The following is a 23,426-nucleotide window of genomic DNA, read 5'->3' as shown; positions in this document are numbered from 1 at the left end:
TGAAGGCTCACCAACCTGATTTGTCATATCTCATTGCAAATTTCACAAAGTCTTGTAGAAACTCATCAGCTCAAAAAAGTAAGTCAAAGAACTGAGAGTGCTGAAGAAGAAGAGAGAGAGGAGAGTGCAATTATTAGTCTGCCGGTTAAAGTACAAGTAAAAAATGAGAAGATACCAAGCAACTAGTATAATTTGTAGGGCAGTTACTGTGTTCCAAACTCAACAAAAACAAGTCAAGACTTAGCTCATGGAGGAAGATATGACTTGATAGACGGCTGCAGAAAAGATGTATACTCTGCATAAAGACTAGAGGCAGCTCTGCAAGAGCCATAGTCTTGGCCACTGTCATGAAATGTTTTCCATGTGTGTGCCAAAATTAGCTGTTGTTGATTAAGTGAATGCACATCCTGTTTGTTCTTTTTCTATTCCCGCTGAGCTTCAATTCCATTGTTTGCTGTCTCTGACTGAAATCCGAAATGTTGAATCTTGAGCCCTTTCATACTAGAAGGTAACCTGCCACCTTATTATCGACCCCCAGTGGCTTCAGTAGGCGTGGATAGCTCGACACAAATCGGCCCAATTCTTGCCAAATATAGAGCCACTTTAAAGGACTTTTAGTCCCATAGGCCGCACCGCTATATGCTATAGAGCTTGAATCAGGCCAGAGGAGTTGAACCAAACCTGACTGTAGCCCAACAACATTCTGTCCAAACCCAAACTTGACCCGACTACCAGCATCAAATTTTGGACTCGAACCTGATTACAGCACAACATTCTCTTTTACTCTGGCAATTCCCCACGGACAAAAAAGAGCTCACTCATGGGGGTGTCCCGGTAGCGTAGCGGTGTATTCCATTGCCTACCAACACAGGGATCGCCAGTTCGAATCCCCGTGTTACCTCTGGCTTGGTCGGGCGTCTCTACAGACACAGTTGGCCGTGTCTGTGGGTGGGAAACTGGGTGTGGTTATGTGTCTTGGTCACTCCATTAGCGCATCCTCTGGTCAGCCAGGGCGCTTGTTCAGGGGGGATGACGTGATCCTCCCACGCGCTACGTCTCCCAGGTGAAACTCCTCTCTGTCAGGTGAAAAGAAGCGGCTGGCGACTCCACATGTATCGGAGGAGGCATGTGGTATTCTTTAGCCCTCCCCATATCGGCAGTGGGGGTGGATCAGCAACCGGGATGGCTCGGAAGAGTGGGGTAATTGGCCCAAGGATACAATTGGGGAGAAAAAAAGGGAGCAAATTAAAAAAAAAAAGAACTTGCTCATTAGACTGCGGAACACACACAGGTCTTTTGGTTCCTTTAGCTGATTATACTGCTTCTGAGTCTGAGGTTGGGTGGAGCTATGTATAGTACAAAGTGAGGTCAGCTTGTACCATGAAAATTCTGTTGAGTACTTCTTTTGGCTTGTTCCCTGTTTCCAGGGGTCGCCACAGTGGATTTGATAGTTTCCATCGGTACCCTGTGAGGGCACAGCACCGATGGCGGTCTTGTTAATCCGCATAATGATTTTGCAACATTTTACATCAGATGCCCTTCCTGACACAACCACTAACCCTACGGACGGGGGCACAGGTAAAAGCGCTGGATGCTATCCCAGTATTTATGGACTTGCACCCTTGCCTGTCGACATCTTTTGATACTTTTGAGTACAATGTACTCAAAAGAACCAAGAAGGTAAATTGTTCCTCCTAACAGGTGTAACAAAACTTTGGAGAGTCAAGTCAGAGTCAGGGAGACGCCAATCAAACAGTGTGCAGATGCCCAGACAGACCTGAAAAGAGGTCTAATCAGCCACTTAACTGAAAACACTGGCGAGCGTGTCCTGGGTCTTTAAATCATAAATAGAATATCAGCCAAGAACAGGAGCCGTTCTACTATTTCAAATATTTTTATTTATGAAAACATTTTTAAAATGGCTTGGAACATAGGCCATATAAATCAAAATTAGGGTAACGAAAAATGTGTAAGCTGTCAACTACAATAACAAGTATGGAGGAGAACAGATGCAGACCATTCATTTTCAAGTCTGATTAAACTCACTGTCTAGAATAGATAGTCTTAGAACATAGGCTTATAAAATAAATAAAACAAATATCCTAGCCTTCGGCTTGGAATTTGGAAAAATTCTGAATATGCAGCACGTCTGGGGAGGAGACTTAACCCTTTTTTTCCTCCCCCGTCTGGCACAACCAAATTGTAATTGCCTGAGGCCAGCCATGATTTCACATTTTCAGCATCCATTTTGCAGTTTCTCACTAATCCAAAAGAAGCAGCATCTCAGTATGAATTGATCTCATTCATTGTTCCATCATCAGATCCGATGTGAAGGGGAAACTTGATAGAAGTTGCTTAGACAGGTGCTACAAATAAATAAGTAAAGAAATACAACCCGAACCTGCCATGAACCCGAAAAATATTTAAGGAATGAACACCAAATACAAATTAGATCCCGTCGGGTCCCGTCAGGTTCAAGCAGAAATGTCTGCAGCTCTACTATATACAGTCCAGAAAAAAGATGCATTGAAACACAGCAGTACTAGAAACAAATGAATCAGAAAGCACGTTTTGTTTTTAAATCTAGACAATGGCTGTTTCAATTCCAGAGAGACCCTTAATATCCCGTGTGGTCATTGTCTTCTCCTTTAGCAGAAATTAAGTTCAGGGTAGCAAAGAAGTGCCAGATGGAAACCTGACCTTAGGAAGTTTGCATGAATCCATGATAGAACAATTCACCGAATCAGCGCAAAATCACTGTCACAGTAGCTCACAGTGCCTTAAAAAGAGCCTGCTCATTCCACCATTCTCACAAAATCACCTTACTCAGATGTAATTGTCAAATATTAAGGAGGCTGGTTAATCATTGTACAAAGAAAAAGATTTCTATCTGCTCTGTGATTCTAAATACTTGCTGCCACATTCAAATAACACAACTCCTTCCCCTGACTACCTGGAAGGTGGCATGCAATCTGATTGGTTTGAAAATCATGTCAGTGAAGGCAGGGTCAGTGGCAGTGTAGAGAGGCAAAGGTAAATAGGCTTATAACCAAGTGGGAAATGATAAACACTAAGACCTTTTTCTGTGAATGGCAAAATTGGACCAATGACTAACCACTATTGCACAAGTAAACATCTTTCTTGTCCCACTGAGCAATCCGTCGTCCAACACCAGCCCATTCAGTCACAAGTGAGTCTTCCATTTCTTTATATGCAGATGAGAGTATTCTGTCTCAGCTGGGCCCTTTCATTGTTTTCAGCTTTCTCCTCTCTTACTAAAACTGCCTGTACTGGCTTTGAATTTTAGATGGCCATGTCCTACGAGTGCTTTATGATGTCATTTCACAGCACCTTGCACTTCTAATTACACTTTACCAAATTCCAAATAAGTTTTTTTTTCCAGGATATCCCTTCTGCATCACAGATGGCTTACTAATCATTATCCCTTCCCATTCCAGAGGTGAATTCCTTTCCAAGGTTTACATTGTCCTTGCATAATGTGTTTGGTTAAAGGAAGGTTACTTGTGTTTAAAAAGCAAACACATGGGACTGAAGTGAGAGCGCAGCTTTTACAATGCTGGTCCTCTGGCAAGCCCGTGGTACAAAGGATGCTGCTTTTCCAGCAGCTTCATCCCACAATCTTCCTATTCCCTGTGCACTCATTGCAGCAGCATTTTTTGTGTATGTTTGTCTTTTTGTGTGTGTGTGTGTGCACGCATTTGTTTGTAACGGGGGGGCGGGGGGTCTGTATTTAAATCCTTGTTTCAGCTCCCACACTGAGACCCTCCAAGGCCTCATTTGCTGCTGTTTGTCCTCCTTAGTTCTTAGTTTTGTCTTGACCTACTTTCTACTAAAACTGTTTTTTTTTCCATCCCCCCCAAAAGCAACTGTGGAGTGCTACAACCCCAGGACAAACGAATGGACGTACGTCGCCAAAATGAATGAGCCACATTACGGCCATGCAGGAACAGTCTATGGTGGTTATATGTATATTTCAGGTAAGTGTCATCAAGGAAGTCAGCTATCCTGTGGATACTGTCATGGATTTGTGTAAATTGATTGATTCCTGAGGCATATTTCCTCCTGAATATTTTACTTTTTTGGATCACAATTAGATATCATGACCCTCAGTTCATTTTAGCATTTGGACTGATTATTAGCCAGTTTTTTAACTGCAGTAAACAAAATTTTAATTCGAACGTGTGAAAGTTGTTGTTTGAGGAAAGAGAAAATTATGATTTTTAAAATCATCCTCAAAGACAAAGCCCATGAAAACCTGTTTCTTTAACTGGTAGTGTTTTTACTTGTCTTACTCTTTTTAGTTTTGTAACTTGTATGATTCTGACGGTCCGTCTTCAGCATTAACAACAGCTTTTACGCCCCTAGATGTTGCAGTGATCTTAGAAAGACAATGTGGTGTGATCAAGACTAGACAGGAACCGAAAGCAGGAATTGGGGGGGGGCATGGTGGCTTCGAAAATTTGACAAAGAACCCCAAGTAAAGTGAAAAATGGACAGATTGTCAAACCTTTACCTGTTACTCTTTCATTTTGTGGACATTGTTTAGATATGACAACAAGGTAGCTTTTTTTTTAAGTTGTCAATGATTTGTTAAGAAGAGCCAGGAAGAATGATGAAATGGTGAAATAATCTTGAAACAAAGCTTTCATATCTTTTTTTAAAATTTCACAGCACATGGTAAAGTAACACATTGCAATTTGCTGAAAGTGGATTATACTTGTGGTCAAGTCAAAGGCGAGGGAAACATGAGATTGTGTGCTTGTCAGAGAGATTGAGTGTAACTAATCCTCTGCTCTGTTGAAGTCACCTCGGTGCTTGTTCACTTCATAGGCCTGAAAACAAATCCTGCGTTATGTAGATGAGCCCTAGTTTTCCAATGTGTGACTAATCCAAAGTGATGCTGGAGAGAAAGGGGGGAGGCTGGATGGGAGGAACGGAAGGATGGAGCGAAGGAAGGGTGGAGGTCTGTGTAGGTGGTGTAACACAGGAGGGCCTTGTTTCAAGCCTTGCTGGCTTTAGATGCCAACAGAGTTTGCCAGTGCAACACATAACATAAATTGTGCTGTGAAACTTGAACAACAGTCACAGCTCCTGTTTCAGATGCCCTGATCCCCACCGTGTGGGATATTGCATGTTAAAAACAAGCCAGCCGTACTGAGCCAAAATTCTGCCTTAGGGCTAGGTGATGGTGTGATTATAGCTGCATTTCAGAAAGGTTTGTGTTGCCGCCTGTTGACTAAATGTTATTTATTTTAAAAGTTAGTAATTTAGTTCAACAAACATGGGATGTGTAAGGATTTTAAAAGTAATAGAGTGGACCATGTTTATGTGCTGCACCACTGACACATGATGGAGTAAAACCATCGACGGTCCTGATCATGAAGTTGATGAAAGTTATGATAACGGGGAGCAGTTGATTCATAAACCATAAGGATTTCCAGAGTTGAATACGGTTTCTACATTTTTTCAGTGGCTGACTTATAAACACAATTGATGTCTGCTGAAAGTTGGTTAATATCTATGCTAGAGTTGCAGCATTTTTTCTTTCAGGCTACATTTTTTCATTTTTGTTCACTAATATCTACAACCATCGCAACATTGACTCTCTTTCAACCTTCAAATCCCATCTCAGAACGCACTTTTTCAAACTGGCATATTCAGTCTCGTCCACGCTTCATTGAGCTTTGTGCAGATGACGATTTTATACTTATCTGTCGTATTAACTTTTTATTGTCCACTCTGCTTTGTTTTGATTTTATGCTGTCTGATACAGTGCTGCTTGTTTTTAACTGTGTTCTGTAAGGTGTCCTTGAGTGCTCTGAAAGGCGCCCACAAATAAAATGTATTATTATTATTATCTTTTGAGATATCAAAATGTCCCTTGCAATTTAGAAAGATGATCATCCCTAGATAACGTGCCAAAGGAGGTTAAAATCAGACTTTCTAGTATAGAAATTGTTTTCAAAAAAATTAAAAATCACAGAAATTCCAATATGGTGGACTTTTTTTGGGGTTTCATGAGTAAAATTGTTCAGCATGACTTACTGCAAATCAGTAAACTATTTCATGCACTTAGGTCTCATTGGGTGGCCATGAAAAGTTTTTGAAACTGTAAAATTTCTTTCTGTGACTATAGCGCCACATAGGCTGTCATTGACCTGAGCTTTGACCAGTCTGTGAAGCAGCTGTCAATCTGACAAGACTGCCAGGTTTTCGAGTGTTGGAACCTGGTGAAAATTGAGCTTAAAGGGACAGAAGAAGAAGTGGAAGAATAAAAATAATAAATTGGATAATTATAAAGGGGGGGTCTATGCACCCTTGGTGCTTGGACCCCTGATTAATATTCACTTACACCAGTTAGTTGGGTATCAAAGGTTGGCTAACACCACGTAACACCAGAATACGCAGCAGAGTTCATGTGGCGTGGCAGCTTGTTGTTGGAGGCAGAGCAGGCATGGGGTCTGCAAGACTCCCGATATGCCACAACCTGAAATGACTAAACACCCGTTTTCATGTCGATAACTCAGCGACAAAACCATGTTCACTTGGAAAGCGATATTGTACAGGAGATCAGACATTTATTGTCTCTACAGTTATGTTAATTGACTTTAGTGCTCATCACAAGAAGACAGAAGTATAGGCTGTTAGATGGTGTGAAGCCTGGGCCTGTGTGGTTCTAAGATATGATTCATATTTGCTAATGAAATGCATTTCACAAATTTATTTTTGTCAACGCAGCACGCAGCGCTACATCTACGCAGTTAGTCCTGCATGGCAGAAACCCAAATTTTGTAAAAAAAATATGGCGTGCACACTTTTATTACTAAGCAGTTGTTATTTTCCCATGCTGAACCTTAAATATGTAACTCTTGCCTCAAATGAAGTTTGTGTGTTTAGTTTATTTTATTGGTCTTTATTGAGGCTGTTGAGTTTATATAGGCTATAAACGGGCCTATATGTTGTTCCAAAAAAAAAAAAACCCAAAAAACAAAAAAACCCTCCAGCCAACTGTTTTCCATTATGGTTAAACTTTTACACATTTACAATAAAATGTTGATTTGTGACATCTTTAGTCCATATGTTCATATTCAACCTTTCCATCCCCTAATTTGAAAGTGTCTCTCTTAGAAAGTTCAGGGGCATCAGCAGGTGATAGTGTTTTGTTTGCACTGGGTGAAATGTGTGATTTTAAGCAACGCCATAATAATGGATTATGCTCTGGCGCATGTCATTTCCCTCGTAGTCCTTCTGTGGGTTTTGCAGGTTTATTTAAATACTGCATTACCTGAATTAAAGTTTAGATGATAATTTTACGTCTTGTTTTTTCTGTTTAGAAAATTACCCCTCTTTCTCTAATTTGCTGTAAAAAATTATTGTAATTAAAAAGAAACTATCATGAAGGCACAGCTTTATCTTGATTACTATCATTATCTGAGTAATTCATTGATCAGGACCCAAACGAGAACCATTTTATACCATGTTTTTTTTAGGTGGCGAGTGTACTTGGCACACATAAGACACGGGACATGTTAGGGACCTCAAAAACCACATGATTTGGCGAGCTTAGTGTTACAGTGGCGTGAAGATGAAAGCTATATTTTCGCTGCTTGAAAATAAATCTTGATAATGAATAACACGGCTATAGCAGTCCCGGGACCGGGCTCGTCTTTTAGCCAGCTGTTGTCACGTTGCTTCAGGCGTTGCACTACATATTCATAGCTCATCCTGTTTGATGCTGTGATGGCTGAGTGGCGGGTGGTGCGATCATTTTAGTGGCATCATGTTACGGTGAAGTAGGGAAGAGCAGTCTACCAACTTCGGTACATTACTTCATACACTACTGCAACAACTGGCCTAGCTGCGACATGCGTTAGTCCTGCAGCAGCTAAATATAAATACGGAGAAAAATCCTCCAGTTAGCGTCTCGGATACAAAATAGAGCTGTCCAGGCAGTTTTATGATGACAAGTTGGTTTGTAAGGCCACAAAGCGGCCAAAAAAGATTTTTGCAGTGGCTAGCTAGTAAATATTTCATGTTGCACATGTCGTTGTTGGCACGGACCACGGGGACCATATGACATACAAGTGGCTGACATGTTTTGTAAACAGCGTATTCAGTAATTCTGAAATCAGACCATATAGGAAAATTGATCTTTCCATCCGAAAGGGGCAGTTTCTATTTTAATTTCAACTAATATCAAGTTCTGGTGTCTTTTTGGTTCATTGTAGTGCTTCAGTACAAGAGGTTCAAGTAACAGAACAATACCTGCTGTGAAGGTCCACTGTACAATTAGAGGCTCAGGGGTTTCAGTCTCACTGTGCAAGGTGACCCATGCTTAAGTACAGTTCCGTGTCTGCCTCTCAGACCAGATTAAGTCACATTGCTCAGCTGTGCTGCTGTGCTGTCTGAAGGTGTTCTGTCAGCTGGGTGAACCTGACAAACACAATCACCCCACAGACCATCACAACTCCAGTGGTGTGCTCGGGTTCAGACATGACCAATGAATCAGTCCGGCCCCACATTCCTGCTCTGTATGTGTGGAGTGTATTGGAAAGACACGGGGCGTTGAAATGCTGCGTCGCAAGATGATTCAGGGCAAGTTTGTTAATCAAGAGCCTTGAATTTTGTTCCCTTTTTTACATACTGTGTATTTATTCGGCCAGTCACTGTCATCCCCTGCCTCAAATCCAGGGTTCGGGGTAGTCACAGCTGAGATTCTAGAAAATGCCAAACGACCGGAAAGAGATCCTGACAATAGGATATCCAGAGCAGAGATTTTTCACTCAAGACAGGAGATTGGCTGCTTAATGACTATTCTCAATTTGTCTCATTACATCAGGGCAACCTGGAATGGGGAAAAGGGGGAGGCATTAAACAAAAAAAGATGTATTTTTCTTACTATTGATCTGGCTTGGCAGTAAAAATACACAGAGATTAAACCTGACAGTTTACATCAGAGTAAGGGCCTAGCCTTGTGTCAAAACTGAAAAGCACCTCTTAAAATTTTAAGAACACGTTAGCCTCTGAACAAACACTGAGCTCACTTTATTGTGGCCTAAAAAAAATGTTGGTCGTCATCTTATTCACTTTTAAATCAAGTCAAATTTTGGCTTGGTTATTTTAGGTTTTTAGCAAAGTGAATCCTTGAGGGAATTTGCCACCTTGCTCAAAACCTGGGGTAGATCTTCAACAGTAAGGACTGGAACTCATGTCTGCCCATGGTTTTATGATGGTTGTGTATTTTTGGATTAAGCCGAGGCATTCTCTTGTGTTGTTGCTGTCTGTCTGCACTCTTTGGGCCCCGTTTATGCATGCACCGCTATTCGACCAAGCAGGTCATCAATTTTAACAGCGGGTCATGGAGGCGGCAGCGTTTTAGCTGCTTGATGTAGCGGGGAAATGTGTGACTCTACTGTCGGATAGCTCCAGATGTAGCTCCAAACACAATTCTTTTGCTGTTCTATAGAAGGGCAAAAAATGCCCTTGTGTCAATTAGATGGGTAAAATTTGTTAAAATATGACCTGCATGAAAAGAATGAGGATGCTGATAAGAGGGTATTGTTACAGAGAAAGGTCAAGCCCATACACTGAATCAAAATAGCAGGGCGTCTTGAGAGGCCCTCGGTAAACTGAATCCCTGCTGATGTTCCCTTGGTATCATTTTAATGGCACATAAGCCCTGTGGACCACTCAGATAAATAGAATACACTGGTTTTCCCAGGATCTGATAAGTTAGTTAAAGGAGGCTAAGTACCCCAGATCTTGGATCAGTCACGACAGCTGATTCGATAGCTTAGACTTGAACAATAGCTGAAGAGCAAGACCACTGGGTGGGTGCAGTAGCGAAAGGGGTTCTTGCTCTGTTCGGCATGCACTGCAAATCCTCACTGCGCTGTATTTGCTCCAAGTCACTCTGCATGGGAGGAGGGGGGAGGGTTGGGCTGGCTCTCACCCAGATGCATGCTGGGATTGTGTTCCTCTTTATTTTAAGCCTTCCCTGTAGACATGTCCTGTTTTTCCCCCTCTTTTTTCATCTCCACTTTCCCTCAGCTTTGTATGTCCCAGCGTCTGCACGCTCAGCTTCCGCCATCATGCTTGTATACATTTACAAATGCATCGTAATGATTATACTCTTGGGACAGAGCACCCTACTCAAAATACAATGCAATTTGAAATGGTAGAATTACACACCGTGGTTGTCTGAATATTTGAAGCTATTTTGGTTCACAACATTATGAGAACTTTGTGTACAAATGTGTTAGTGTTAGGCTAGTGTTGTTTTGTCAGGCTTGTGTGACCTCTCCATGCTGTGGCCTTGGCTAAACATGGTTCCAAACAAAATTGTAGTTTGGTTGATGCAGGAGTATTGCATCGCCAGTGGGTCCAAAGTTGATTGATGAGTTTGCTGCACTGTTTTCATTCCCCAAGAGATCATCTATGTCTTTTCTTTTTTTGCTGTTTCAGGAGGAATCACTCATGACACCTTTCAGAAGGAGCTGATGTGCTTCGACCCGGATGCAGACAAATGGACTCAGAAAGCACCAATGACGACAGTGCGGGGCCTACACTGTATGTGCACAGTGGGTGACCGTCTCTATGTCATCGGGGGCAATCACTTCCGGGGCACCAGTGACTATGATGATGTACTGAGCTGTGAATACTACTCCCCTGCACTTGACCTGTGGACACCTATTGCTGCTATGTTGCGGGGCCAGAGCGATGTGGGTGTGGCCGTGTTTGAGAACAAGATTTATGTGGTGGGCGGCTACTCGTGGAACAACCGATGCATGGTGGAAATAGTACAGAAGTATGACCCGGAGAAAGACGAGTGGCACAAAGTGTTTGACTTGCCCGAGTCGCTGGGTGGAATTCGAGCATGCACGCTCACAGTCTTTCCCCCTGAGGACATCACAGGCTCGCCCTCCAGAGAGTCGCCCCTCTCAGCACCTTGAGGAGCAAATGCTGGGGGTGGGGGTCCACCTTACTTATACTTTTGTGCCCCTACCCCCAACACACACACACACACACCCCATGGACATTGTTTGCACTTCCTCTTTGGACTACATCTGTACTGCATCCCTAAATACCCCCAACTCTTCCTCCCCTAAAGCTGTGCAGAACCCCTGCCCCCACCCAAGCGACTGAATCCACATACCGATATGGTTTGGCAACCTAATTACTTGTTACTGTTGCATATTCGGTATATTTTGGCAGGAAATACCTTGACTTGAAAAGTGACTTTGCAAATCAACTTTTCTACCTGATGTCTACAAAGTTTTGTTATGTCTCAATTCTTTAGACATTCTTCTACCTTGTTGAGATCCATTACATTGACTACAACACTGACCCTCTCTCTGTTCTGGCCCATGCCAGGTTAGGTGCTGGTGACCCCAGAGAGCAGAAGCGTAGGGACGGATGAGCTGTAAACACAGTTTGTTTTTAACTCAGGGGTTGGCCCATGCCCCATCTATCTCTCTCACAGTTTCAGTTCTTTCCTTTTGTTGGTATGAAACTGTTAACAAAACGGTATTTTCTAAATTTAATAAACAAGGTTTTGAAAGAAAGTAAAACTCGTCCTCATTTCTACTCACAGAAGATTACAATCCAAACCACCGTTAAGTGAATCTTCACCATGTTCTCAACACATACAACTTCGTACTTGCATGCACTGACCCATTGCTCTGTACGGTCACACTTTGACATGTAATTGCCTTTTATCACACTCATCAAGAAGGAGACAGACAACTTCCACTGATTAAACTCTATTTTTGCATTACTGTATGTTTTTGTGCATTATATGTATCATGTAGACTGATCAGTATGGTTTTGTGTTCCAGTGTTTTGACATTGTACTGTGATTTCTCATATATTGACATAGTCAATGTATTTTGTGAAGCCTCCTGACCATCCAAAGATGCAAGGCTATGACTGTCACACGTATCACCACTATTAGACAATGGGGCTAATTTTTTTTTTTCAAATTTGATTTGGATTATGAGTCAGCTGTAGATTTGAAGTGGAACAAGCTAAACTATTTGCTCTAAACAGGGATTGGCCATTAGCCTATGTCTCCTTTTCATTAACTTTACATACCATATTGTTACATATAGCTTTTAAAATCTTACATTTAAATTCAACTGCTGAGACTACATAGTCTAACTTGACGTTCTAGATTTCTCAATGAGCTAGCTGATGGATATGGAAAAAGTAATTTATTTAAAGTAAAAGGTAAATAAATAGATATCTCTCAGCCACTGTCTGTCTTTTGAATGGAGGAGGGTTGAAAGGTATCCACAAGGGTTGCTCCGCCTTGTAAATGCAGACATTTGCAAAGTGGAGCCAGTAGCAGCTAAATGTGAGTCTTCTAATTCTACACTGAAATAGATGTCTGAACTAGTGGACGTTTTTCTTGACGATACACTCCATGTCAGTGTACTCATGTCGGTCCTAGAATATCGTGAAACTACTCAGTTGCCCGCTACTATCAACAACATACTCCTGATCGATGTTAGGGGGAAACCGACCCTTCTGCCCTCTTCCGAATTATTCCCCACAATCTGCTCACCTGCTTCTGGCCCATTAAAGCCTTAATGACAGCATATGGTGTTGTGGACACTTGCTGTATGCCATTGCAAACCAAAAACGGCTTGTACATTCATCAGGGGAGTTCTTGTGCTTTATGAATTAAGGACCAAGGATATCATGTCAGAGAACCACTGCCAAGCTTTCTGACAACCTCATTATAACCAATTATCATTTACAGTGATCCCTCTTGCTGTGACTCCTCATGCCTGCCCTGTTCAGAGGCATCTGAAGGGCTGCTCTTAAAATTGGTTACTTAAACTCAGCATGCTGTTCTAGTTCATGTCCTACACCAGTACTGGGTTATTTTAAAAATGCATGGCATTCAGAATGGCACTCTTTCTTTCATCATTGTGTGTCGCCCAGCTGAGCATGCCAAGCCCACATGGCTTTACACAACGTTGGAATAAATCAACATACATAAACCCTTCAGCTTAAGAATACATTATACATTGTTGTTCTTGTCCTGTCACTTGAAAGAATTTGTCATTTCATGAACAATTTAAACATTACGTAAATGTAATAAGTATTGGTTAATATGTCACGAGGCCCTCGTAAGTCCTCATGAAATGCTTATGTGTTAAGCATTACTTAATAGGTAATAAGGCCCTTATAAGTCATAGCTTTTGCACTTTGTGGACTATCAAAATCGTTTTAACTTTTAACCACGAGGGTTCGTAGGTGCTACGTACAATGTTTTATGCAGACTGGATTTACAACCTAAAACGAGTGTGGAAAAAGTAGGTTTTGCGTATTTCTCAAGCGCCACCAAGTGGCCGAAAACGTATTTACGACGCTGTTATTAACACTTCTATAGTGTTATTTACATATAATAATATTAAGCATTTTGTAAGGACTTATAAGGGCCTTATTACATGTTAACTAACACTTATTACATGCACTTAATGTAAAACGTTTGTCATGACATCTTAGTTTAAGCTTGGTAAAGCTGGTCAGTGAAAGCGTTCCAGCAAGTGTCTGTGAATGTTCTCATTCATCCAGGTCATGGTTACCCAAAGGAGCTGAATCAAGTGCAGCTGGACTTGTTGCACTTGATTCAGCTCCTTTGGATACACAACACAAGTGTTTTGGCGTCCTGGTAGAAAGAAGAGGGGGGGGGGGATTGATTTAACATCCATTGCTCAAAGGAATGGCGGAAGACGGCAAAAGCGTGGAAACGCTGGAACTCCTGGTGCGGATCCGCGTGCCGGTCAGAGCACGGTGGGTGGGGACGGACGCGACTCTGAAGTGTCAGTGAAAATAACGATCACGTTTCCGGTCTACACTCGCGCAGCGCTGTGACGCAATCGGTCTTCGAATGCACCCTCCGAAGGATGCAGACCCTGAATTGGGACACAGACTCCAAATTTGAACGCGCCATTAAAAAAGACGATCACATTTTTGTTCCCTTTTTGAATCGAGGTCTAATTAAAACGTCTGCCGAGAATGATTCCAGTGAGACGTTTCATTAGATACGACGGGTCAGATCGTTCAAACGCTGCCACTTGTAAGAACATACATCACCCCCCCCCCTCCCGAATGGGGACTGGCGAACTGGCGTGAAAGAATTGGGAGATTGAGATCTCTTGTTCGCTGCTCTCGTGTCCCATACACCACACGACCCTGTGAGTGCGGTTTAATTGTAGCACCCCATCAGAACCGAATGGAACTGACTGGAAAGGAGAGGCAGGGATGCAGTTTTAGAACGGCAGCACCTTTATTCTGCCCTACCCCAGCAGTTGCCAAATCACCGAACATACACGTATCAGTCATGATCCTTCAGTCAGTCAGTCAGTGACATAGTCGTCTACCCAGTCCAAGTCAACCCCGAAACAAACGATACAACAATAATCAAAACATTAATACAACATCACTAAAACAATAATTTGAACACAAAAGTCAACAGTCCCAGAATCCACTGCGCTTCCCTGGCACACAGCCATCAGCTCAGCAACCACCTTCTCCAATCGCTACACAGCCCCCACCTTAGAGGTCAGTTGTCCTCGATGACCCCATCACCCAAGACATCCATCCATCCATCCATCCATTATCTTAACTGCTTATCCTGCTCTCAGGGTCGCGGCGGTCCCTCAACTGTGCAGGGGGCCGTCGCTGGCGAACAAGCCACCCAAAGCACCGTGTGCCATAGGCCCTCTTCTGCCGCACTCCAGAGCTGGCCCTAGCCCCGGCGGGTGAAGGAGTCACAGTAGTGCACGTGCAGCTCCATGTCGCGTCGATAGCCAGGCCTGTAGAACCGCCCCCGGAGACGGTGAAGAGTCTTGGCGTTCCCGTAGGGCCCCGCGCCCACCAAGCCATGGACCATCTGGAGAACCTGGGGATGGAGCACACGGGGCACCAATAGCTGCAAGAGGCCACTCCCTCATTCGGGAGCCTGCCACCTCTGGTACACTAACCCATCGGGGAGCTCAAAGTTTCCCCACTGCGAATGGTAGGCCCCCACCATTGGGCCCCAGTGCTGACACCTCTGTCCACTCGGGGCGCTGCCCTATCTCCAGCCAGTCCTTCACCAGCGCAAGGGCCACGTCTGCCTCCTGCGTGGTCAACAGGAATAACCTCTCCTCGTTGCTGGCGGTCTGGCTGGCTGCCACCATTGGCGTCGTCTGGCCCCGCTCCTCCTACCACTAGCAGCAGCGGCACTCCAGTGCTGCTCCGGGGCTCTGAGCCTGCTGAGCGGCAGTTGCTCGGTGACTGGCTCGCCGCCGGGGCCTCCAGGGGGCGATTGACGGTGGCGGGAAGCTGCTCTCCGGCGCTGGTCCTCTGGCCTCCAGAAACCTCGCACGGACCAGGAACAGACTCAAGAGCCAATCAAAATGCCTTAAACCACTCCCGCTTCACCCGATGTTACAAGAAGTCGGGTTGCCTCCTCCTGCGGTTTAGCCCCACCATAGATGGCAGAGTTGGGGTTGGCCACCTGGTTGAGCAGACCGGCCACCGTGCAAGGCTTCAGCTGCAGCCGTGGTCTCTGCGCCCGCTCCTCATCAGATGATTCTCTGAAGTCAGTCAGTAACATAGTCTACCCAGATAAAAACAATACAACCCCGAAACAAACAATACAACAATAATCAAAACAGTAACACAACATCATTAAAACAATCATTTGAATACGAACGTCAACAGTCCCAGATTCCCCTGTGCTTCCCCACCGCACAGCCATCAGTCCAGCGACTGTCTTCCCCGATCGCTACCATACTAAGACGCGAGCATGGATTCTGCTTCACATTTAGTCATGCTACTATGAGGGACCGCTACATGGCCCGTAGCGGCTATGTTTCAAATATATCCTACAAGATCTGTCTTGTGCGGCATGGTGGCGCAGTGGTTAGCACGGTCGCCTCACAGCAAGAAGGTCCTGGGTTCGAGCCCCGGGGTAGTCCAAGCTTGGGGGTCATCCCGGGTCATCCTCTGTGTGGAGTTTACATGTTCTCCGCGTGTGTGATGGCCTGGTGGCCTGTCCAGGATGTCTCCCCACCTGCCGCCCAATGACTGCCGGGGTAGGCTCCAGCCTCCCTGAGAGCAGGATAAGCAGTTTGGATAATGGATGGATCTGTCTTGTTTTTTTCCAGAAATTATCAAACATAAGCTATCTGACATCTCTGAGAGGCCATTCGTTCGTTTCTGGTAAAATGGTTTCAAGTGAATAATGGTAGGATACATTTTTTTTGCAGCAATTTTCAGTAATTGGGAGCACTTTGTCTTTTTTTTTCCTATTATGCATTTCCATTCTGGCACAGTAAGACCTTACATTTTCCACCGTGAGTCTGAAAGCCTGATTTTAACCAGTGTAGCGTGGTAAAACATATACAGGGGCAAAGGTCATCAAGGCACAGCTTAATAAAGTTCTTCAGCTTTACATTGTTGTTATGGCGGTGGTGGCAGGGAGGCGCACAGTCTTCGGGACAGCACCTTGCTGCTCCTTCTGGGACGGGATTTGATCATGCGTCCACTGATTTTTAAACGCTTTTGAGAGCAGCAGCGTCTTGCGGTTTCGCAGCGGCGGCTGGAGGTTGGATTAGTAAAACCCCTGCTGAGTTTGTGTGTGGCTTTGGAGTGACATTGACAAATTGTCATCATATCCATAATCTCCCTCCGTATACAGTGTGTGGCCCAGATACTGTGTGTGTGTGTGTGTGTGTGTGTGTGTGTGTGTGTGTGCGATTTGTGCCGCGCAGTTGCGCTGTTTTCTTGCGTTTGTGTTCGTCAATGTAACCATTAAACGACGCAGAGCCCTACGTCGCCTCAAGACCGTAGGCTTGTTTCTTTAACGAGCCCCGTGCCCTAAATGCCAACTCAGCAAGAAATCCCACGCAAGGACAACTGGAGCAAGATTGAAATTTCGCCGCCTGCCACCTCTTCCCGCCCCCCCCTCTGCTCTACCTGCCCCCCCCTCCTTGGACCTCCTCGCCGTTGTCAGCATATTCTCTCGTTCGTAAGACAGATAGATAGAGGCAAATGTAAATTATACAGTGATTTTTTTTGGATCACTCAGCACACATCGGTGGCTTTGTGTCTGCAGAGGGCCTCTGATCCAAAGCAGCCAATGTCCTAGATTCTCCACACTGCTGAAACTACCCCCCCCTTCTCTCTCCACACACACACACACACACACACACACACACACACACACATATATATATATATATACACTACCGTTCAAAAGTTTGGGATCACCCAAACAATTTCGTGTTTTCCATGAAAAGTCACACTTATTCACCACCATATGTTGTGAAATGAATAGAAAATAGAGTCAAGACATTGACAAGGTTAGAAATAATGATTTGTATTTGAAATAAGATTTTTTTTACATCAAACTTTGCTTTCGTCAAAGAATCCTCCATTTGCAGCAATTACAGCATTGCAGACCTTTGGCATTCTAGCTGTTAATTTGTTGAGGTAATCTGGAGAAATTGCACCCCACGCTTCCAGAAGCAGCTCCCACAAGTTGGATTGGTTGGATGGGCACTTCTTTGAGCAGATTGAGTTTCTGGAGCATCACATTTGTGGGGTCAATTAAACGCTCAAAATGGCCAGAAAAAGAGAACTTTCATCTGAAACTCGACAGTCTATTCTTGTTCTTAGAAATGAAGGCTATTCCATGCGAGAAATTGCTAAGAAATTGAAGATTTCCTACACCGGTGTGTACTACTCCCTTCAGAGGACAGCACAAACAGGCTCTAACAGGTACTATTTAATGAAGATGCCAGTTGGGGACCTGTGAGGCGTCTGTTTCTCAAACTAGAGACTCTAATGTACTTATCTTCTTGCTCAGTTGTGCAACGTGGCCTCCCACTTCTTTTTCTACTCTGGTTAGAGCCTGTTTGTGCTGTCCTCTGAAGGGAGTAGTACACACCGGTGTAGGAAATCTTCAATTTCTTAGCAAGTTCTCGCATGGAATAGCCTTCATTTCTAAGAACAAGAATAGACTGTCGAGTTTCAGATGAAAGTTCTCTTTTTCTGGCCATTTTGAGCGTTTAATTGACCCCACAAATGTGATGCTCCAGAAACTCAATCTGCTCAAAGAAGTGCCCATCCAACCAATCCAACTTGTGGGAGCTGCTTCTGGAAGCGTGGGGTGCAATTTCTCCAGATTACCTCAACAAATTAACAGCTAGAATGCCAAAGGTCTGCAATGCTGTAATTGCTGCAAATGGAGGATTCTTTGACGAAAGCAAAGTTTGATGTAAAAAAAATCTTATTTCAAATACAAATCATTATTTCTAACCTTGTCAATGTCTTGACTCTATTTTCTATTCATTTCACAACATATGGTGGTGAATAAGTGTGACTTTTCATGGAAAACACAAAATTGTTTGGGTGATCCCAAACTTTTGAACGGTAGTGTATATATATATATATATATTGCTTTTGGTAGAGATAGAGCACAGAGAGGAAGATGTGCAACTCAAGTCTCAGCTCTTCCTCTGTCTTGGTGGAAAAGAGATAGAGAGGTCTCTGCCGCTCGTCGGCTCCATACGCACCATGCGGGTGTAAATGGACATTGATTTTACGGGCTGGCTGACAGCCAGGCCGGTCATGATGGCCTGCTGCCACGATCCTGTCACTGCACTTCGCTCATACACCAACGGAGCCCGTGATGGCATTTTGGGGCTGTGAGGATTTATTTTTCACTGAATCAAAAAACCGGCTCCCATAATTAGACTCGGTAAAATGCCCATCAGCAGTAAAATCTCCCAAGGTTTAAATCAATCTCTCTCTCTCTCTCTCTCTCTCTCTCTCTCTCTCTCTCTCTCTCTCTCTCTCTCTCTCTCTCTCTCTCTCTCTCTCTCTCTCTCTCTCTCTCTCTCTCTCTCTCTCTCTCTCTCTCTCTCTCTCTCTCTCTCTCTCTCTCTCTCTCTCTCTCTCTCCCTCCATATTTGTATTCCTCTGGGTGGCTGTAAACTCAATGATTTGTACCAAGATTAATTTATTTTCCCAGTAATGAGTCCTTCCCCCTTCCCCTCCAATACCTTTTTTAGCAGTCGTGGTGGGTGGGTGGGTGGGTGGGAGATTTGCATTTGGTTTGCTTGAGGTCTGGCCATGTATCAAACCAACTTTGGTTTTTTTGGGGGGGGGGGTTTGTTATTTGGAGGGAGGGGGGGGTTGTTTGTGTTTTTTTGCGTCCGCTGTATTTTGCTAGTTGATTGAACAAAAATGCAAACAAACAAAAACACACACACACACACACACACACACACACACACATTTAAACAGATATGTACACACCTACACCGTTCTGCACTTTGTTTTTCAAGGACACGGCCATGTAGGGCTAGTTTTTACCATCCATCCATCCATTATCCAAACCGCTTATCCTACACAGGGTCGCTGGGATACTGGAGTCTATCCCAGCAGTCATTTGGCGGCAGTCGGGGAGACACCCTGGACAGGCCACCAGTCCATCACCTAGGGACAATTTGGTACAGCCGAGTCACCTGACCTACATGTCTTTGGACTGTGGGACAAAACCGGAGCACCCGGAGGAAACCCACGCAGACACAGGGAGAAACTCCACTCAGAGGACGACCCCCGAGGTTGGACTACCCCGGGGCTCGAACCCAGGTCCTTCTTGCTGGGAGGCGACCGCGCTAACCACTGCGCCACCGTGCCGCCCAATTTCAAGTATTTTTACCCAGTTTTACTAGTTTTTACCTGACGGCTAAACGCCATCATCCAGCAACGTGAACAACACTCACGAATCAAAATATTTCGAAAGGAACGGTAGCGGGTATCCAACACATTTGCCAACATCGGCCGTTCTCATGCATCTTCAGCTGAAGATGTCTGAGACCACTGCATAGTTTGTTGAGGAATGCAAGCATAAGGCCCAACGCCCTTGTTTTTCCACACAGATATCTGGAGTGCAGAGGGACCGTGAGTCATTTGCTCTGTTTCAGTCACTGCCACACTGATATTACCCGTCATGTTACGCTCGCCAGGAAGTCAGCTTGTCTTACTCATAGGCCCCTTTAAGCAAAAAGAGTCTCCATTATGGGCCGCAAAGATGATCTAATTTTACAAGTGCTTGAGGGGCCATCCCTCTGGACAAGCTGAGGGATAAAAGTCCACTGGGAGAGCAGGGAACTGGAACAGCTCGGTTGCCCTGTGGGAAGACTGCTTAACCTCTCAGGGTTAAATACAGCTCAGGCTGTATGTCCCTCCAGAGTGACAAGCTGAGAGATCCAACTGATAACACCTGGGCTTCATCAGGAGGCTTGTTCGGCATACTGATGCTAAAAGGGATGTTTTTTTCTGATATAGATGTGCATAAATGTTCATCCAGAGAATACTGTCAAGTATATTTTAAATAATTACGTACTGGGAAATCAACTCAACCAAGTCAGCCAGCAACAAACTCAATGGTCTACATCCATCCCGGCTTGTGCTTCAGTACGGTATGTCTCAACTTGGGCTGAGTGAAAAATGTAATGTTTTTTGCAAAATGTAAAAGAAAAAAAGAAAAAAAAAGAGGTTATTTTATCTTGAAAGAACACACATTAAGCGCCAGGGTTGAAAAATACTGTCTTTTCATCACTGCAATCAGGAAAGCCAAATCTGACTACACAAAAAACTAGAACATCAACTCACTACCAGTGACCCCAGAGCAGTCTGGAAAAGCCTGAAAGAGATGACAAACTACAAAAAGGGGTCCGCTTCACCGCCAGATGAGGACCCTATTCTCCCCAATAGGCTCAATGATTTTTATGCGGTTTGAGGATGCACACACCCCAGCACTCATCCCCCCTCTCCCACCTTTTTCCATCCAGGAGGCTGAGGTGAGGAGGCCTTTCAACAAAAAAAAATACAAGGAGAGCAGCAGGGCCAGATCCGCTCACCCCAGCTATGCTTAGCCATTGTGCGGAACAACTGGCCCCAGTGTTCACAGACATTTTCAACACCTCCTTACGACAGTGTACAGTGTTTTCAAAAATCTATCATCATCCTGGTCCCCAAGACAGCCAAAACAACATGCCTCAATGACTTCAGGCCAGTTGCCTCCACTTCAGTGGTTACGAAAGTGTTTGAGCGCTTAGTCCTTTCCTACCTGAAGTCCTGTACATCCCCACTGATGGATCCATATCAGGTTGCTTATCAGGCTAATCTGTTCAGGATGCTATAAACCTGGCTCTTCACTTTGCAACACCTGGAACCAGCACTTACGCAGTGCACGTGCATCCTGTTTATATACTGTAGCTCGGCTCTCAACACCATTAATCCTCTCACACTTTTCACCAGGCTTCTAGACATGAACATCAACCCAGCTCCGTGTTATTGGATACTGGATTTAGAAACAGAATTCAAATCTGTCAAGGTTAACAATGTTACATCATGACCTCTGACCCGCAGTACTGGTGCATCACAAGGCTGTGTGCTATCTCCCCTGCTTTTCTTCATCTACACTGATGAGTTTACAACTCACCACAGCTTGGTCAAAATATTCAAGTATGCGGACGACACCACTATCATTGGACTTATCAATAACAATGACTCAGTACCGCCAAGAAGTGAACTGGGCTGTACATTGGTGCAGCAACAACAACCTCTTACTCAATACCTCAAAAACAATGGAAATAATTGTAGACCTTAGGAAGAGGACAAACGTCAAAGCCCCGGTTCATATTTCTGACCAACCCATAACTCTGACAGACTCCTTCAAATTCCTCGGCAACATCATGGAACATCAACACCAACCACATCATCAAAAAGGCTCAGCAAAGACTGTACTTCCACAGGCAACTGAAGAAGTATGTCTGAAAGCACCTGTTGGTTGACTTCTATAGAGCATCATAGAGTACACCGTCTCCCACTGTCTGGTATGAGAGCTCAGACAGTCACCCCAAGAGGAAACGAGCGGATTCTCACTAAAGCCTCCAACATAATTGGTGGTGGCCTTCTCCAAGTCAGTCAGTCACCCCTCCCACCCTGCCCACCACCTCTTCCAGCTTCTCTCCTCTGGATGGCGCTACAGGTCCATATTAACCAAAACCACTCGATTCAAAAACAGCTTCTTCCCTACAGCAGTCATAACACATATCGTCCCTTGTAACAAGATCCAGTATACTGATCTGAATGCACTGTATGCACTGGACTGAGCTCAGCCTGGACTTGTTTGCATTGGTACATCAGTCATTGTACTCTCTGCCTGTGGGGCTACTTGATATGCTGGGGAACTGAACTGTACATATTGCAGCGTTCACCGCTATAAAGATAACACATAACTTACAACAAAACGTCATCTTTATTCTCGGCCGACCGCACAGACCGCCACTAACTCAACAAGTCACTGGTTGTGCCCCCCCGAGCAAAGAACATGAAAACAATAAGTAACCAGCGGGCCAGCCCCCCTCACTCCACCAACCACAGGCATGCACACTGACCGACATAACATGCATTCCAGTGATTGGCAGAGAGCAGGGGGGCTGCTAGACTGACTCCGCTAATCAGCATTTCCAACAATACAGGGTCGCTACAATATACCTTAACAAATACAAACATGGGCGTAGCATAACACAATGGACTATAAATCAGAAATTGTTTGATTATAAAACAAACAGGATATGTTTTATACCCAGGTGATAGGTGTTTCAGTAGGCTATCTTATAAAGAATGACACACACACGAGTTGCTCAGTGCAGCCAAGTATATTCAAAGTGATGTAACATGTTCCTGAGCGCGGGTCATGTGTATCTAAGGTAAACTAGTGGATAGCCGATGGCATCGATCTATCTAGACCCGTAACATCCTCCTTTTCCAAGTATAAACACATACACATGAAGTTAGTGCAAAATAAAATTACTTTCATATACGAACAACCAATAACAGTGCAACAGCAGTAAATCTCTTCATATCCCATACCAGTGTAATAACCACAGTAGCGTATGATAACATTTCTCCTCTTTTCCCCCTCTCTCCCACATAGCAACCATCAACATTATTCAGATTACATAGTGAGTTTCAGTGGAGGTTTAGACAGCCGTCCAACCCTTGTGTAAGTGTGTCCATCCGAACGCGGAGCGCCAACAGGAGTAGATGGCGCCTTGGGCATGGACCTGATGGGGCTCGGCTCGAACACAGCCTGAGGGGTCTCAATGACAGTTTCTGTAGCTGGATCCCCGTCCGGTGTGTGTGCCGCAGCGGGTTCAACAGGATCGTGCGCGGCTCGTGCAGCTGGCTCAGCCACTCTGAGATCGATCCTGTTACGACGGTACAGGGAGCCATCAATGTCCACAAGATAAGACCTCGGCGCAACCCTGCGGAGACAAGTTCCGACTCTCCAGCGGCCAGTGTTATCACCTGGCAGGGGCTTC

The 23,426-nt window shown here is 44.4% G+C and overlaps 1 protein-coding gene across 3 annotated transcripts in view; it reads left to right on the top strand.

Annotated features, from left to right (window-relative positions):
- The window catches only part of klhl13 (kelch-like family member 13), a 69,453-nt gene extending 57,877 nt beyond the window's left edge, over positions 1-11,576 (top strand). For all 3 annotated transcript variants that reach the window (XM_056284635.1, XM_056284634.1, XM_056284633.1), the window contains 2 exons: positions 3,885-3,998; positions 10,486-11,576. In XM_056284635.1, the coding sequence (XP_056140610.1) occupies positions 3,885-3,998; positions 10,486-10,973 (602 nt within the window). In that variant the 3' untranslated portion in view covers positions 10,974-11,576. The remainder of the gene's footprint in view (positions 1-3,884; positions 3,999-10,485) is intronic.
- Positions 11,577-23,426: the final 11,850 nt, after the last annotated feature.

The sequence above is a fragment of the Lampris incognitus genome, chromosome 8, assembly GCF_029633865.1.
Source record: "Lampris incognitus isolate fLamInc1 chromosome 8, fLamInc1.hap2, whole genome shotgun sequence".
Classification (NCBI taxonomy): Eukaryota; Metazoa; Chordata; class Actinopteri; order Lampriformes; family Lampridae; genus Lampris; species Lampris incognitus.
Note: the sequence above shows the minus strand (reverse complement) of the source record. Positions and strands in the feature narration are given on the sequence as shown.